Here is a 15771-nt window from a genome sequence, read left to right on the forward strand (position 1 = left end):
TATATCGGGTATTAAAAACGTTTTTAGAATCGGAGTTTTACTACAAAACTTATGAAAGTTGACTGTTTTTTTTGGTATTCCGCTTAAAATGCAATAGCTATGATAATACTGCACTTGAATTGTTCGATTGGGCTCAGAAAAGGCTAAATTATAAAGCTCATCAAGGGCAAAATTTGATAGATTATCGCGCGTTGATTTAAATACTATTAAATTCACAAAGCTGGATTAATTATCCGCTGTCGCATAGCTAGCTAGCTTAATAATAGTGCAAGAGAATTTGTGTTGTATAACTGAAGCATTGTAGAATACAATTATTTTTCTAAACTACAAATTTTCTGAGATTAAAAGTAGACGGCCACTTTCGTAGCCACCGAAAAAGGAACATCAAGTCTGTAGGTGCTCCCAGAGAGCCTGAAGCACCTCAGACCAAAGAGGAACAAGATATAAATGTCCCCGTGCAGGACGGCAGAGACGGTTGTTGAAAATTATAAATTTTGGGGATAAAATTTATCAAAAATTAATGGATTTTTTGAAAATATGTGATATACCGTTTTTCTCAAAACTTATGATGGAAGTTCTTTCGAGCCTTTTAATTTGCTATTTGGTGATAGCAAACCCTGATAGAATTATTTCGGTTTGATTTGAAACAATTTTGATGGTTTTCGTCGAATTGCATATTTTATGTGTATTATACGCGTACCATACATGTATTAAACTTGTATATTTGAAATGAGTCAAAAAGTGGGCGACAGACCCCGTCATCCTATATATTAAATGCATGACAGTTTATAAGGCACCGTGTTTAACGAAAGGCAAAAATGCACGTTTAAGAGGTCTCTGAAGAGCATGTTTAAGAGCTATTGAAGAGCATGTTTAGGAGCTGTTGAGCAGCATGGTTAAGAGGGCAGATTGTGAGAGGTCAATGACCAAAAAAATTGCTCTCGTAAAAGGTCAATGTCCGAAAAAGCGCAGACTGCAAAAGAGTCATTGACCTAAATGCAAAAAGTTATTAACCTAAATGCAAAAAGAGTCAATGACCGATAATCCAGCTGCAAAAAGGTTTACGGGCCGCAAAAAAAAACAGGGATGCAAGAAGTTATTTACCTGAAAATGTCAATTAGAAATAGATCCAAAAAGAGGGTATTGCTATTTTTGGCCTTTCAATGATTTCTTGTTATTCCATTGACAATATGCTGGTTACCAGCATTTGAGGTTAAACTACTCTATTTAAATGCTCTCAAACGAAGTTTGTAGCAATTATATTAGTCCTGTTGGTCTTTTTGCGATTTTTCTTCCGATTCTTTTTCATCCGATTCTTTTTGACCCATTTGACTTTTTTTCTTTAAAAACGGGATAAACAGGTAGCACCCACAGGGCGTTAAGTTTCTTTAGAGTCTTTAACTTCTGAACACAAATTGTTGCGATGCTTTAATCAGAACGATTTGCTGTGTGAACGATATGATATTGTTGGACAATCTTCATTTGTTTTCGGTTTTGCTTGATCTTTGTCTCATGAAAGTTTTTAAACTGAAGTTTAATTAACTGCATCATTTGTTGCCAGGTTTTTTCTAGATCAAATGAAGAGTTAGCCTGCGAAAAGAATTGATTCTATTTTTCTTTCGTATTCTGGAAGGAAGAGATTTTCTCTCTTTTCTCTTTCGTTTTGCTTTTTCGTTTATTCCCTTTCTCTGTCCCTTCTGTATTTTTTCTCTTTTGCGTTTCTCTTTCTGTTCGCTCCTCTTTAATATGAATTTTTTTCTGTCTTCGTTTTATTTCGTTTCTACTCTCCTTTCTGTTTTTTTCTCGGCCTTTTCTCTTTCTGTTCTGTATTTCTTTCCTGTTTTTCTTCCGGTCTTTTTTTGCCTTTCTTTTATCTCATTTTTAAAATATTTGTTCCTCTCTTTCGTTTCTGTCTTTAGTTTGCCCCTCTTTCTCCTTTTCTCTCTTGCTTTTCTCTCCTTCTTTTCTGTATTTCTTTCCTGTCTTTCTTTTTCGTTTGTCTTTTTCTTTTCTGTTCTTTTCTTCTGCCTTTCTTTTTGCTCATTTCTTTTTTCTCTTTCGTTACTGTCTTTATTTTCCTGTTCTTTTCTCTTTTTAATAGCCGCACAGAGATAGCTGGGGCTATTTTTAGCCTTCTCTTGGTTTTTTATTTCGTTGTAAGGATTTTTGTTACTTCCATATGACGTCACAAGTTCTTCAAATCTGCTATTTGTTCATTCGTTCATGCAATTTCAACTGAAGTGCGTGCGTGACGTCATTTTTCGCTCATAGTGGAGCGAATTTTTTTGTTCATGCGCGTGATTAAATTTTTGGTCACACTTGACTTACCTCACTCTCAAAAATGACTTCCTCAATTTGAAATTGACTTTTGTTTACTTTAATTCAAAGAGATAAGGTCAAGTGGGTGTGTGTCACTCTAAATGAAGGTAATTTGAGAGCAGCTAATAGAGGCGGCAAAAACTTTACAGATTTTTAATCAAAATATAACATATCAGCCTTGAATGGAAAGATGAATTTTTTTGGTCTGTTCTTAACTGTTTTTTTAGACTGCAGGTCTACGAAGCTATTGCGGCTATTCTCTGGCAGTCTGCCAGCTATGTTTGATTTTTTTGTCTTGCTTTTCTTTCTTTTCTGTATTTTCTCTCGCTTTTCCTATTTTCTCTTGCTCTTCTCTCTTTCATATCCTTTCCATCTTTCGTCTTCCTGTTTTTCTCTCTTTTCTGCTTTTCGTTTCTCTTTTATTTCTTTCAATTTTGCTATTCGTTTGTTCTGCCTCTTTTCTGTTTTGTTTTTTCTTTGTAATTTACATGTCTTTTCTTTTCTCTTGTTTTTTTCTGCCGTTCTTTTTCTGAATCTTTTTATCTTTTGTCTTTCGTTCCGCTTTCATTTCTCCTTAGTTTGTCGTCCTTTGCTGTTTCCGTTCTGTTTTCCTTTTCTCTCTTGCTTTGCTCTTTCTTTTCCGCTATTCTTTTCTTGTTTCCTCTTTATGTTCTTTTATTCTGCCTCATTCTTTGTCTCTTTCTCTTTTGTTGTTCTCTTCTCTTTTTGCTCTTTAGTCTCTTTTTTTCTGTTCTTTTCTTCTGTCTTTCTTTTTGCTCATTTCTTTTTTCTCTTTCGTTACTGTCTTTATTTTCCTGTTCTTTTCTCTTTTTAATAGCCGCACAGAGATAGCTGGGGCTATTTTTAGACTTCTCTTGGTTTTTTATTTCGTTGTAAGGATTTTTGTTACTTCCATATGACGTCACAAGTTCTTCAAATCTGCTATTTGTTCATTCGTTCATGCAATTTCAACTGAAGCGCGTGCGTGACGTCATTTTTCGCTCATAGTGGAGCGAATTTTTTTGTTCATGCGCGTGATTAAATTTTTGGTCACACTTGACTTACCTCACTCTCAAAAATGACTTCCTCAATTTGAAATTGACTTTTGTTTACTTTAATTCAAAGAGATAAGGTCAAATGGGTGTGTGTCACTCTAAATGAAGGTAATTTGAGAGCAGCTAATAGAGGCAGCAAAAACTTATACAGATTTTTAATCAAAATATAACATATCAGCCTTGAATGAAAAGATGAATTTTTTTGGTCTGTTCTTAACTGTTTTTTTAGACTGCAGGTCTACGAAGCTATTGCGGCTATTCTCTGGCAATCTGCCAGCTATGTTTGATTTTTTTTGTCTTGCTTTTCTTTCATTTCTGTATTTTCTCGCTTTTCCTTTTTTCTCTTGCTCTTCTCTCTTTCATATCCTTTCCATCTTTCGTCTTCCTGTTTTTCTCTCTTTTCTGCTTTTCGTTTCTCTTTTATTTCTTTCAATTTTGCTATTCGTTTGTTCTGCCTCTTTTCTGTTTTGTTTTTTCTTTGTAATTTACATGTCTTTTCTTTTCTCCTGTTTTTTTCTGCCGTTCTTTTTCTGAATCTTTTTATCTTTTTTCTTTCGTTCCGCTTTCATTTCTCCTTAGTTTGTCGTCCTTTGCTGTTTCCGTTCTGTTTTCCTTTTCTCTCTTGCTTTGCTCTTTCTTTTCCGCTATTCTTTTCTTGTTTCCTCTTTCTGTTCTTTTATTCTGCCTCATTCTTTGTCTCTTTCTCTTTTGTTGTTCTCTTCTCTTTTTGCTCTTTAGTCTTTTTTTCTGTTCTTTTCTGCTTTTTACTCTTTACGTTTTCCCTTACTTTCTGTCTTTCTTTTCTCTAATTTCTCTCTTTGTCTTTTCTGCCTCTTTTTGTTTCTTGTCTTTTTCTGTTCTGTCTCTCTCCTTCTCTGTTGTTTTTAGTCTGGCTTGTCTTTCTTTGTCTTCTGTCTTTTTTTTCTCTTACCTTCTCTGTATTTCGTTTTTGTCTTTCCTCTATTGCTTTTCTATTCTTTTTTTACTTCTCTTTTGTCTCATTCTTTTCTGTCCTTCATTTTTCTTTCTTTTCTCTCGCTTTTCTGTCCATTGTCTTTTTTCTTCACTGTCTCTCTTTTTTCTCTTGCTTTTCTTTTTTTTCGTTTGTTTTTCTTTTCTCTTTCATTTGTCGTTTATGTCTTTTCTCTTTTTCTCTTTTTCCTTGGTTTTTTCCTGCCTTTGTTCGCATTCGTTTTCTCTCCTTCCTGCCTCTCTTTTATCTCTTGCCTCACTTTTCTCGTTCTTTCCTTTTTCCTTTGTTTTTCTCTAGCTTTTCTCTGTCTTTTTGCCGTTTCTCTTGCTTTTTTGTCTTTCTTTTCTCTCTTTTCTCTTGCTTTTCTTTTCTTTTGCCTCTTTTCTTTTCTGTCTTTCGTTTCTCTTCCTTTTCTCTCTTTTGCTTCTCTTTCTTTTCTCTCTTCCTTTTCTGTCCATCTTTTTTTCTCTACTTTTTCTCTGTTTCTCTCGCTTTGCTCTGTATTTTCTGACTTTCTTTTCTCTCTTGCTTTTCTCTTTCGCTTTTCTCTTGCTTTTCTCTCTTACCTGTTTCTCAATTCTGTGTTTTCTATCTTTATTTTACCTCTTTCTCTTGTTCTTTTCTCTTCCTTTCTTTTCTCATTTGTTTCTTTTTTCTCTTCTCTTTCTTTTCTGCCTCTTTCTTTTCTGCCACTTTTATCTTTCATCTCTTGTTTCTCTCTCTTTTTCTCCTGCTTTTCTCTCTTACTTCTCTCTTGCTTTTCTCTCTTTTTTATTTCTCTATTTTGTCTTTCTTTTCTGTCTTTCATTTCTCTCTCTTCCCTTTTCTGTCCATCTTTTTTCTTTACTTTTTCTTGCTTTTCTTTTTTTTCGTTTGTTTTTCTTTTCTCTTTCATTTGTCGTTTATGTCTTCTCTTTTTCGTCTTTTCTCTCTATTTTGTCTTTTGCTGTCTTTTTCTCTCCTTTTCTCTTTAGCTTTTCTCTTTTCTTTTTTGCTTTTTTTCTCTTTTGTCTTTCTTTTCTGTTTTTTGTTTCCTTTTTTCTCTTTCGCTTCTTTCTTTTCTCTCTTTCTTTTCTGTCCATTTTTTTCTCTACTGTTTCTCTGTTTCTCTCGCTTTGCTCTGTATTTCTTTTCTCTCTTGCTTTTCTCTTTCCTTTTTCTCTTGCTTTTCTTTCTTTCCTGTTTCTCAATTCTGTTTTCTATCTTTCTTTTACCTTTCTCTTGTTCTTTTCTCTTCCTTTCTTTTCTCATTTGTTTCTCTCTTTTCCCTTTTTCTCTTCTCTTTCTTTTCTGCCTTTTTTACTTCTATCTTTCATCTCTTGTTTTTGTCTCTTACTTTTCTCTTGCTTATCTTTTCTTTTTTTACTTCTCTTTTGTCTCATTCTTTTCTGTCCTTCATTTTTCTTTCTTTTCTCTCGCTTTTCTGTCCATTGTCTTTTTTCTTCACTGTCTCTCTTTTTTCTCTTGCTTTTCTTTTTTTTCGTTTGTTTTTCTTTTCTCTTTCATTTGTCGTTTATGTCTTTTCTCTTTTTCTCTTTTTCCTTGGTTTTTTCCTGCCTTTGTTCGCATTCGTTTTCTCTCCTTCCTGCCTCTCTTTTATCTCTTGCCTCACTTTTCTCGTTCTTTCCTTTTTCCTTTGTTTTTCTCTAGCTTTTCTCTGTCTTTTTGCCGTTTCTCTTGCTTTTTTGTCTTTCTTTTCTCTCTTTTCTCTTGCTTTTCTTTTCTTTTGCCTCTTTTCTTTTCTGTCTTTCGTTTCTCTTCCTTTTCTCTCTTTTGCTTCTCTTTCTTTTCTCTCTTCCTTTTCTGTCCATCTTTTTTTCTCTACTTTTTCTCTGTTTCTCTCGCTTTGCTCTGTATTTTCTGACTTTCTTTTCTCTCTTGCTTTTCTCTTTCGCTTTTCTCTTGCTTTTCTCTCTTACCTGTTTCTCAATTCTGTGTTTTCTATCTTTATTTTACCTCTTTCTCTTGTTCTTTTCTCTTCCTTTCTTTTCTCATTTGTTTCTCTCTTTTCCCTTTTTCTCTTCTCTTTCTTTTCTGCCTTTTTTACTTCTATCTTTCATCTCTTGTTTTTGTCTCTTACTTTTCTCTTGCTTATCTTTTCTTTTTTTACTTCTCTTTTGTCTCATTCTTTTCTGTCCTTCATTTTTCTTTCTTTTCTCTCGCTTTTCTGTCCATTGTCTTTTTTCTTCACTGTCTCTCTTTTTTCTCTTGCTTTTCTTTTTTTTCGTTTGTTTTTCTTTTCTCTTTCATTTGTCGTTTATGTCTTTTCTCTTTTTCTCTTTTTCCTTGGTTTTTTCCTGCCTTTGTTCGCATTCGTTTTCTCTCCTTCCTGCCTCTCTTTTATCTCTTGCCTCACTTTTCTCGTTCTTTCCTTTTTCCTTTGTTTTTCTCTAGCTTTTCTCTGTCTTTTTGCCGTTTCTCTTGCTTTTTTGTCTTTCTTTTCTCTCTTCTCTCTTGCTTTTCTTTTCTTTTGCCTCTTTTCTTTTCTGTCTTTCGTTTCTCTTCCTTTTCTCTCTTTTGCTTCTCTTTCTTTTCTCTCTTCCTTTTCTGTCCATCTTTTTTTCTCTACTTTTTCTCTGTTTCTCTTGCTTTGCTCTGTATTTTCTGACTTTCTTTTCTCTCTTGCTTTTCTCTTTCGCTTTTCTCTTGCTTTTCTCTCTTACCTGTTTCTCAATTCTGTGTTTTCTATCTTTATTTTACCTCTTTCTCTTGTTCTTTTCTCTTCCTTTCTTTTCTCATTTGTTTCTTTTTTCTCTTCTCTTTCTTTTCTGCCTCTTTCTTTTCTGCCACTTTTATCTTTCATCATTTGTTTCTCTCTCTTTTTCTCCTGCTTTTCTCTCTTACTTCTCTCTTGCTTTTCTCTCTTTTTTATTTCTCTATTTTGTCTTTCTTTTCTGTCTTTCATTTCTCTCTCTTCCCTTTTCTGTCCATCTTTTTTCTTTACTTTTTCTTTTTTTTCGTTTGTTTTTCTTTTCTCTTTCATTTGTCGTTTATGTCTTCTCTTTTTCGTCTTTTCTCTCTATTTTGTCTTTTGCTGTCTTTTTCTCTCCTTTTCTCTTTAGCTTTTCTCTTTTCTTTTTTGCTTTTTTTCTCTTTTGTCTTTCTTTTCTGTTTTTTGTTTCCTTTTTTCTCTTTCGCTTCTTTCTTTTCTCTCTTTCTTTTCTGTCCATTTTTTTCTCTACTGTTTCTCTGTTTCTCTCGCTTTGCTCTGTCTTTCTTTTCTCTCTTGCTTTTCTCTTTCCTTTTTCTCTTGCTTTTCTTTCTTTCCTGTTTCTCAATTCTGTTTTCTATCTTTCTTTTACCTTTCTCTTGTTCTTTTCTCTTCCTTTCTTTTCTCATTTGTTTCTCTCTTTTCCCTTTTTCTCTTCTCTTTCTTTTCTGCCTTTTTTACTTCTATCTTTCATCTCTTGTTTTTGTCTCTTACTTTTCTCTTGCTTTTATCTTTTCTTTTTTACTTCTCTTTTGTCTCATTCTTTTCTGTCCTTCATTTTTCTTTCTTTTCTCTCGCTTTTCTGTCCATTGTCTTTTTTCTTCACTGTCTCTCTTTTTTCTCTCTTGCTTTTCTTTTTTTTCGTTTGTTTTTCTTTTCTCTTTCATTTGTCGTTTATGTCTTTTCTCTTTTTCGTCTTTTCTCTCTATTTTGTCTTTTTTTCTGTCTTTTTTCTCTCCTTTTTGATCTTGCTTTTCTCTCTTTCTTTTCAGTCTTTTTTTTCTCTTTTGTCCTCTGTCTCTTTTCATTTTTTCATTTATTTCTTTTCACATTCTTTTATGCTTCTTTCACATTCCTCTTTTTTTGTCTGTTTTGTCCTTCCATATCTCTTTTTACGCTCCTCAGACATGCAGCCTAACGTATGTTTTCAATGAGTTACGCTAAGCCACCATGTAGAAGTTCGCTATCTGTACAAGTTTTAGCGCTCGTTAAATATACAAATTATCACAGCCAAAAAAATTGAACACAAAATTTCTGGTACTTGGGGGTAATATACTAAATCCAACACATCGGTAACGTAACGTAATACCTATGACTGTTGAACGAGTGGCATATATTCCAGCCCAAAGTGGTACGAGAAAAAATCAATTTTAAAACTTCTATTCTTTTAAATGATCTTGTTATGCTTTTGCGGGACTGTTAGTCTATATATTAATTCTAACTCGAATGCTATGTCACCATGTTTAAGCTCCTAATCTCCACATGTTTTAAAGCCCCTTAAACATGCAGCCTAGCGTTTTGCATGCATTTTGAGCGCTGCGAGGTGGACTCGAACCAGGGTCTGTTGAGTTCGATCAGGGTATAAAAACGTTCGCGAACCACTAGGCTAAATCCCTTGCTCTTAAGCATCTATTAATTCAACGATGACAGAGAGCCACTGAACACCATGCGGCATATTGTTTTGCATGCATTTTAAAAAGAGTCAATGACCAAAATCTTGCCATTGCCAGAATAGTCTTTGACCGAAAGGCTACCTAAGCCGTAAAGGTCATTGACCGAAAAGTTGCCAATGTCCGAAAAGCTGCCTATGCCAAAAAGGTCAACGACCGAAAAATTGCGGATGCAAAAATAGGTGAATGACTTAAAAGCTACTTATGACGTAAAGGTCAATGAATTATTAGCCGTGGATGCAAAAATAGGTTAATGACTGAAAACCTGCTTACAAAAATTTTTTAAATCGCCGAAAAATGTGTCACACGAAAACAGTCCGTGAATGACATGTGCGATGCATCACAGATATTGACAGAAGTCCGTGAATGACATGTGCGATGCATCACAGATATTGACAGAATAAATATTCTTTAAGCAAAAGTCCAAAATGAAATCGAAGATGAAAAATTGTCCATTTAAATGATGAAAAATTATAAAGAAAATTGAATCACCTAGATAGAAATGCAATACGGTCAAGATTTTGTGTAGCGTTTTTAAATTCTCAACAGATTGTTGAAATTTCTTTTCTTTTTCTTGTGTCTTTTTTCTGTATCTTTTCTCTCTTTCGTTGTTCTTTTTCTTTCAGTATTTCTTTTCTCTTTCGCTCAATTTTCTCAACCCTCTTTCGTTTTCCTCTTTCTTTTCTGTATTCCTTTTCTGTCTTTTTTGTATTTCTCTCTTTTTGTTTTCTGTTCTTTTTATCTGTGTTCCTTTTTCTCATTCTTTCTCTTTGTTCCTCTTCCGCTTGTCTTTAGTTTTTCGTATTCTTTTCTTTTCTGTTCTTCTCTTTTTCTTTTATCTTTCTTTTCAGTCGTTCTTTTCTCTGTTGTCTCGTTCTTTTCTCTTTTTCTGTCTTTTTTGTCTCTAATGCTTTTCTCTCTTTTTTTTCTGTTTTTCGTTTCTGTCTTTTCATCTCTCGTTTCTTTCTTTTCTTTCTCTATTCGATTTTTTGTTCTTTTCGTCTGTCTCTCTATTGTCTTCTCTTTAGTTGTTCGCATCTTTTTTCCTTTCTGTTTTTCTTTTTTGCTTTTCTTTTCTGTCGTGCTTTTTTCTGTAGCTTTTTTCTGTCTTTCTTCTCTTGCTTTTCTCTCTCGTTTTTTTTCTGTATTTCATTTTTCACTTTTTCTTTTCACCCCTCTCTTTGGCTTTCATTTCTTTCTTTTCTGTATTCGTTTTCTGTCTTTCCTCTCTTTTGTCTTTTTCTTTTCTATCTATCTTCTCTCTCTCTCTCTCTCTCTCTCTCTCTATCTCTCTTGGTTTTCTGTTCTTTTTTATCTGTCTTTCATTTTCTGATTCTTTTTTCTTGTTCCTTTTCCGCTTCTCTTTAGTTTCTCGTGTCTTTTTTCCTTAGTATTTCTCTTTTGCTTTTCTGTCGTTCTTTTCTGTCGTTCCTTCCTCTGTTTTGTTTCTGTCTTCTCTCTTGCTTTTCTCTTTCTTTTCTGTCTTTTTCTCCCTTCTGTTTCTTTCTTCTCTTTCAATTCGTTTTTTGTTTTCGTCTGTCTGTCTATTCTCTTCTTTCGATTATCTCTTGCTTTTCTCTCTTGCTTTTCTCTCTTTTCTGTTTTTCCTGTCTGTCTTTTTTGTCTTTCTTTTCCCTCCTTTTGTTTTTTCTCTTCCGTCTTTCTTTTCTCGCTTTCTTTTCTGACTTTCGTTTCCGTCTTTCTTTTCTCCCTTCTGTTTGTTTTTCTCTTTCTATTTGCTTTTTCTCTTTTCTTCTGTCTGTCTGTTCTCTTCTTTCTTTTCTCTCTTTCGTTTATCTCTTGCTTTTCTGTCTCTTTTCTGTATTTCCTGTCTGTCTCTTTTGTCTTTTGTTTGTCTTTTTTTTCTTACTCCTCTTTTTTTCTGTTCTTCTTTTCTGCCTTATTTTCTCTTTCGTTTTTTTCCTTTTCTCTCTTTATTTCTCTTTTCTTTCTTTCTTTTTCTTTTCTGTATTTTCATTTTTTTTTCTTTCTTTCCTTTCTCTGTTTTTTCTCTTTCTTTTGTCTGTTTCTTTCTGTTTTTCTTTTTCTCATTCTTTTTTCTCTTTGTTCCTCTTCCGCTTCTCTTTGGTTTCTCGTATCTTTTTCCTCTCTGTTTTCTCTTTTGCTTTTTTTTCTAGTGATTCGTTCTCTGTTTTCTTCTGTCTGTGTCTTCTCTTCTTTCTTTCCTCTCTTTCGTTTATCTCTCGCTTTTCTCTCGTTTCTCTTTTTTTTACTGTCTGCCTTTCCTGGCTTTCTTTATTCTCTTTCCTCTTGTTTTTCTGTCCTTCTTTTCTGCCCTTCTTTTCTTTCGTTTCTTTCTTTTCTCTCCTGCTTTTCTCTCTTTCTTTTCTCTCTTGCTTTTCGCTCTTTCTTCTCTTTCTTTTCTGTCTTTCGTCTCTTTTTTTCTGTTTTTCTTCTCTACCGTTTTTTCTCTCTTTATTTTCTCTGTTTTTTCTTTCTCTGTCTTTTGATTTGTCTGTCTTTTCTTTCTTTCGTTTCTGTCTTTTCTCTCTTTTATCTGTCTTTTTTCTTTATTCTATTGTCTCTTTCTTTTCTGTCTTTCTTTTCTCTTTCTATTTTCTCTCCGTTTTTCAGCTTTTTTCTCTTTCGCTTTTCTCTTTCTTTTGTATTTTTCTGTATATCTTTTCTCTCTTTCCGTTTTTCTTTTTTCTGTATCTCTTTTCTCTCCCCTTTCTCTTTATTTTTTCTTTTCTCTGTATTTCTTTTCTGTCTTCTATTTTTTTTGTCTTTTTTCTATATTTCTTTCTTTCTTTTCTGTTCTTTTTATCTGTCTTTCTTCTCATTCTTTTTTCTCTTTCGTTCCTCCTTAGCTACTCTTCAGTTTCTCGTTTCTTTTTTCCCTTCCTTTGTTGCTTTGTTCTCTGTTGTCTCTCTTTTCTCCATTCTTTTTATTTCTTTTCTCCTAATCTTTTTTTTCCTGTTGCTTTCTTTTTTTTCCTGTCCTTCTTTTCTGCCTTTTCTTTCTTTCTGTCTTTTGTGTCTTTTTTCTGTTTTCTTTGTTGTATTCTTCTGCCTTTCTTTTATCTCTTTTTTTCTCGTTCTCATTTCTGTTTTTCTCCCTTTTTCTGCCTTGCTGCTTTCTGTTTTCTTGCTTTTCTCTTCTTTCTCTTTCGTTTTGAACTTTTTTCTCTGTATTGTTTTTTCTCTTTCTTTTCTGTCTTTTTTCTCACCATTTGTATCCTGCTTTTCTCTTTGTTTTCTTTTCTCCTTTTCTGATTTGCTTTTCTCGCTTTGTTTTTTCTACCTTCTTTGTATTTTTTTAGGTTTCTGTCTTCTCTTTTTCTGTTTTTTTTCTGTCTTTTTTCTTTCCTCTCTCTTTCTTTCTGTGTATTCTCTTTCGCTTCTTTCTTTCTTGTCGCTTTCTTTTGTCTTTCCTTTCTGTCTTTCTCTTGATCTCTTTCCTTTCTGTCTTTCTCTTGATCTCTTTCTTTTCTCTTCTTTTCTTTTCTCTTTTGTTTCTTTCTTCTTTTCTGTTCTTCTTTCTGCTTTTCTTCTCTCGTTTGTTTTTTGTTTCTTCTATTCATTTTTTTTTGGCTTTATTCCAAATCCTTCTCTATTGTGTACTTCTATTTCGTTTTTTCTTCAGTTTTTCGTTCTTTTCGCTGTCCTTTCCGTTTTTTCTCTTGCTTTTCTCTTTCTATTCTGAGTTTCTTCTGTCTTTTCTTTCTTTTCTCCTCTTTCTCTTTCCTTTCTGTCTCTTTTCTCTGTATCGTTTCTTTTTCCCTTTATTTTCTGTCTTTTTTCTCTCCTCTCTCTCTCTCTCTCTCTCTCTCTCTCGTTCCTTTCGCTTTCTTTTCTATCTCTCTTCTTGAGTACATCTTTCTTTCTTTTGGCTTACGCTTTCGTTTTTTCTTTCTTTTGCTTTTCTCTCTGTTCTGAGTTTCTTCTGCCTTTTCTTTCTTCTTTATCAGTCTTTCGTTTCTGTCTCTTTTCTCTGTTTCGTTTCTTTTTCTCTTTCTTTTCTGTCTTTTCTCTGTGCCTTTCTCTCATGCTTTTCCATCTTTCCTTTCTTTTCTCTTTTGCTTTTCTTTATTTTCTGTCTTTTGTCTCTTTTTTGATTTTTTTCTCTTCTGCCTTTCTTTTGTCTCCTTTTTTTGTCGCTCTCCTTTCTGTTATCCTTTTTTCTGCTTTTCTTCTGCCTTTTGATTTTTTGTTCTTTTTTCTTTCCTTTCTGTCTTTCTCTTGATCTGTTTATTTTCTCTTCTTTTCTTTTTCTCTTTCGTTTCTTTTTTCTTTTCTGTTCGCCTTTCTGCTGCCTTTCTTCTCTCTTTAGCTTCTTTGTTTTTTTCTTTTTCTAATCTTTTTTCGCCTTTCTTTCTAATCCTTCTCTTTTGTTCTTTCGTTTTTTTTTCATATTTTTGTTCTGTTCGCTTTCCTTTCCGTTTCTTCTTTCTCTTGCTTTTCACTTTCTCTTCTGAGTTTCTTCTGTCTTTTCTTTCTTTTCTCCTCTTTTTTGTCTATCTTTCATTTGTGTCTCTTTATCGTTTCTTTTTCTCTTTCTTTTCTGTCTTTCTTTGCCATTTCGCTATCTTTTCTCTCTTTCCTCTCTTGTCTCTCTTTCTTTTCTTTCTTTCTTTTTTTATTCTCTTTTTTCTCTTCTGCCTTTCTTGTATCTCCTTCTTTTTTCTCGCTCTCCTTTCTGTTTTTCTTTTTTTCCTTCCTTTCCTCTGCTTTTTAACCTTCTTGCTTTTCTCTTCGTTCTCTATTTTTCGTTTCGTTCTTGTTTCTCTGTATTGTTTCTTTTTCTCTTTCTTTTGTCTTTTTTCTCTCCATTTGTATCTCGCTTTTCTCTTCTTTTTCTTTTCTCCTTCTTTTTGGATTTGCTTTTCTCGCGTTGTTTTCTCTTCTTATCTTCTTTGTATTTTTTTCAGTTTCTCTCTTCTCTTTTTTTCTGTTTTTTGTGTCTTTTTTGTCTCCTCTCTCGTTACTTTCGCTTTCTTTTCTGTCTCTCTTCTGTATTGCATCTTTCTTTCTTTTGGCTTTCTTTTCTCTTTTTCTCATTCCTTTCTGTTCTTTTCTGTTCTTCTTTCTGCTGCGTTTCTTCTCTCTTTAGTCTCTTTTTTTTCTTTGCTATTCTTTTTCAATTTTTTTCCTTTCTTTCTAATCCTTCTCTTTTCTTTCGTTTTTTTCTTCAGTTTTTTGTTCTTTTCGCTTTCCTTTTGCGTTTTTTCCTTCTCTTGCTTTTCTCCTTCTGTTCTGAGTTTCTGCTGCCTTTTCTTTCTTTTCTCTTTCTTCTTTCTCTATCCTTCGTTTCCTTTTTTTCTGTTCTTTTCTCTGCATTTCTCTTTTTTCTTTTTCATTTTTTCGTTCTTTTCTCTTTTTCTCTTCTGTTCTTTTTGCCTCTTTCTCCTTCTTCTCTCATTAGGTCCTCTCTCGTTTTTTCTATAGGTTTTTGTTCTTTTCTTTCTCCTTTCTATTTTTGTTTTCTTTTGCGTTTCTTTTTTTTCTGCCTTTCTTCTCCCTCTGTTTTCTGTCTTGCTTTTCCCTTTGTTCTCTGTCGTTTTCGTCTCTCTTGTCTCCTTCTTTTTCTTTCCTCTTATTTTTCTGTTCTTCTTTTCTGCTTTTCTTTTTCTGTTGTTTCTTATTTTCTCTTTCTTTTCTCTTCTTTTTCTTTTGCCTTCCTTTTTCTTTTTCTTCTATCTTTTGTTTCTTTCTCTTTTTTTTCTGTTTGGTTTCTTCTCTGTTTTTCCTGTCTTTTTTCTCTACTTTCTCTTTCTTCTCTCTTCTTTTCTTTGCTTTCTTCTTTTCTTTTCTGCTTATCTGTGTCTTTTCTCTCTTTTGTTTTTCTATTTCTTCTCTTTTCCTGTTCTTTTTTCTGCATTTCTTTTTGTCTGTCTTCTCTCTTTTCTCTTTTTTCTCTGTTGCTTTTCTCTTTTTTATTGCTTTTCTTTTTTTCATTTCTGTCTTCTGTTTCTCGATTTCTTTTCTCTTTTCCTTTACTCATTCACTCTTTTTTGCCTTTGTCTTGATTTTCTTTTTTTTTCGTTTCCTTTTCGCTTTTCCCACTTTCATTTGTCTTTTTTGTGTTTCGTTTCTCTGTCTTTTCTCTTCTGTTCTGTTTTTTTTCTGTTTTCTCTCCGTTTCTCTTTTTTGTCTATCTCTTCCTGTTCTCTTTTTCTGCGTTCGTTTTCTCTCTTTCCTCTGTCTTTTCTCTTTCGTTTCTTTATTTTCTCTTTTGCATGTTTAAGCTCCGTATCATCGCATGTTATAAACGCTCCTTAAACATGCAGCCTAACGTAGAAAATGAGTTACATTATGCCACCATGTAGAATATCGTTATCTGTACAAAGTGTGAGCGCTCCTTAAATATGCAAAATGGTAAAGCAGAAAACGTGGTTGGACAAAAAAATTGTTGGCACATAGGGTAATATACTCAAACCAAACACATCGGTGACGGAACGTAATACCTATTGCTTTTGAACGAGGGGCATAAGTTCCAGCCCCAGGTGGTGCAAAGAAATCTGATTTTTTAACCTATCTTTTCTTTTAAATGATTTTCCTCTGATGTTTTTGCGGGCCTGCTAGTTTCTTACTACTTGTATGTGAGCGTGTGTGTGTGTGTATGTGAGCGTGTTAGTGTATTTGTGTGAGCGCGCGCGCACGCTTGCGCGCGAGCGTGCATTGGTGCGCAAAGATATGATCCGTTTTGACTTCTTTCCAAAATATTTTTTCTCTAGTTTGAGCAATTTGACTTTTCGGCCTGAGAAACGGGATAAACTGGTGAAGTGCAAGGGTATTAAGTTTCTGTAGGCCTTTTGGAGTCTTCATAGGCTCTAATGTGTGCGAATCACAGAACCTGCTAAGGAAGTCAAACCTCATGGTTTGAAAGTCAATATGTATTTTGGTAGATCTGGAAACCACGTCAATTATGTCCTACCTACCTTCTTTGCCAGTGCGGCTGTTCTCCTTAAACGACACTTCGCCTGTCGTTCTTGAGCAGTTTGTACGACTGTAATGTTTTATATTTGATTGCGCCCAATTAAAGTTCGTACCAATTATTTTATTTTTTTTTGCTCCTGGTGG

The 15771-nt window shown here is 33.7% G+C and overlaps 3 protein-coding genes across 3 annotated transcripts in view; 2 read left to right on the forward strand and 1 right to left on the reverse strand.

Moving 5' to 3' along the window:
• LOC142358655 (WD repeat and FYVE domain-containing protein 1-like) overlaps positions 1-15771 on the forward strand; it is an 88712-nt gene that overhangs the window by 65944 nt on the left and 6997 nt on the right. The gene's annotated exons all lie outside the window — the stretch shown is intronic.
• Positions 1-15771, forward strand: part of LOC142358656 (trafficking protein particle complex subunit 12-like) — a 190526-nt gene that overhangs the window by 53711 nt on the left and 121044 nt on the right. The gene's annotated exons all lie outside the window — the stretch shown is intronic.
• On the reverse strand, positions 342-14028 carry LOC142335537 (uncharacterized). Its single transcript, XM_075384076.1, has 3 exons — positions 13930-14028; positions 6078-6130; positions 342-411 (listed from the first exon to the last, which is right to left on the reverse strand). Exons 1-3 carry the CDS (start codon positions 14026-14028, stop codon positions 342-344), a joined length of 222 nt encoding a protein of 73 aa, XP_075240191.1.

The sequence above is a fragment of the Convolutriloba macropyga genome, chromosome 2 (assembly GCF_964194025.1).
Source record: "Convolutriloba macropyga chromosome 2, txConMacr16.3, whole genome shotgun sequence".
In the NCBI taxonomy this organism is placed as follows: domain Eukaryota; kingdom Metazoa; phylum Xenacoelomorpha; order Acoela; family Convolutidae; genus Convolutriloba; species Convolutriloba macropyga.

Coding starts and splice junctions, on each gene's coding strand:
- LOC142335537 (XM_075384076.1), bottom strand. CDS start 14,028: ATGCAGAGAAAAGAACAGAAAAAAAGGAAACGAAGGATAGAGAAAGAA. Junction 6,131..13,929: donor CTCAGAACAGAAGGAGAAAA/GCAAGAGAAGGA, acceptor GAGAGAAAAGAA/AGAGAAGCAAAAGAGAGAAA. Junction 412..6,077: donor AAAGACAGAAAAGAAAAGAG/GCAAAAGAAAAG, acceptor GAGGTGCTTCAG/GCTCTCTGGGAGCACCTACA.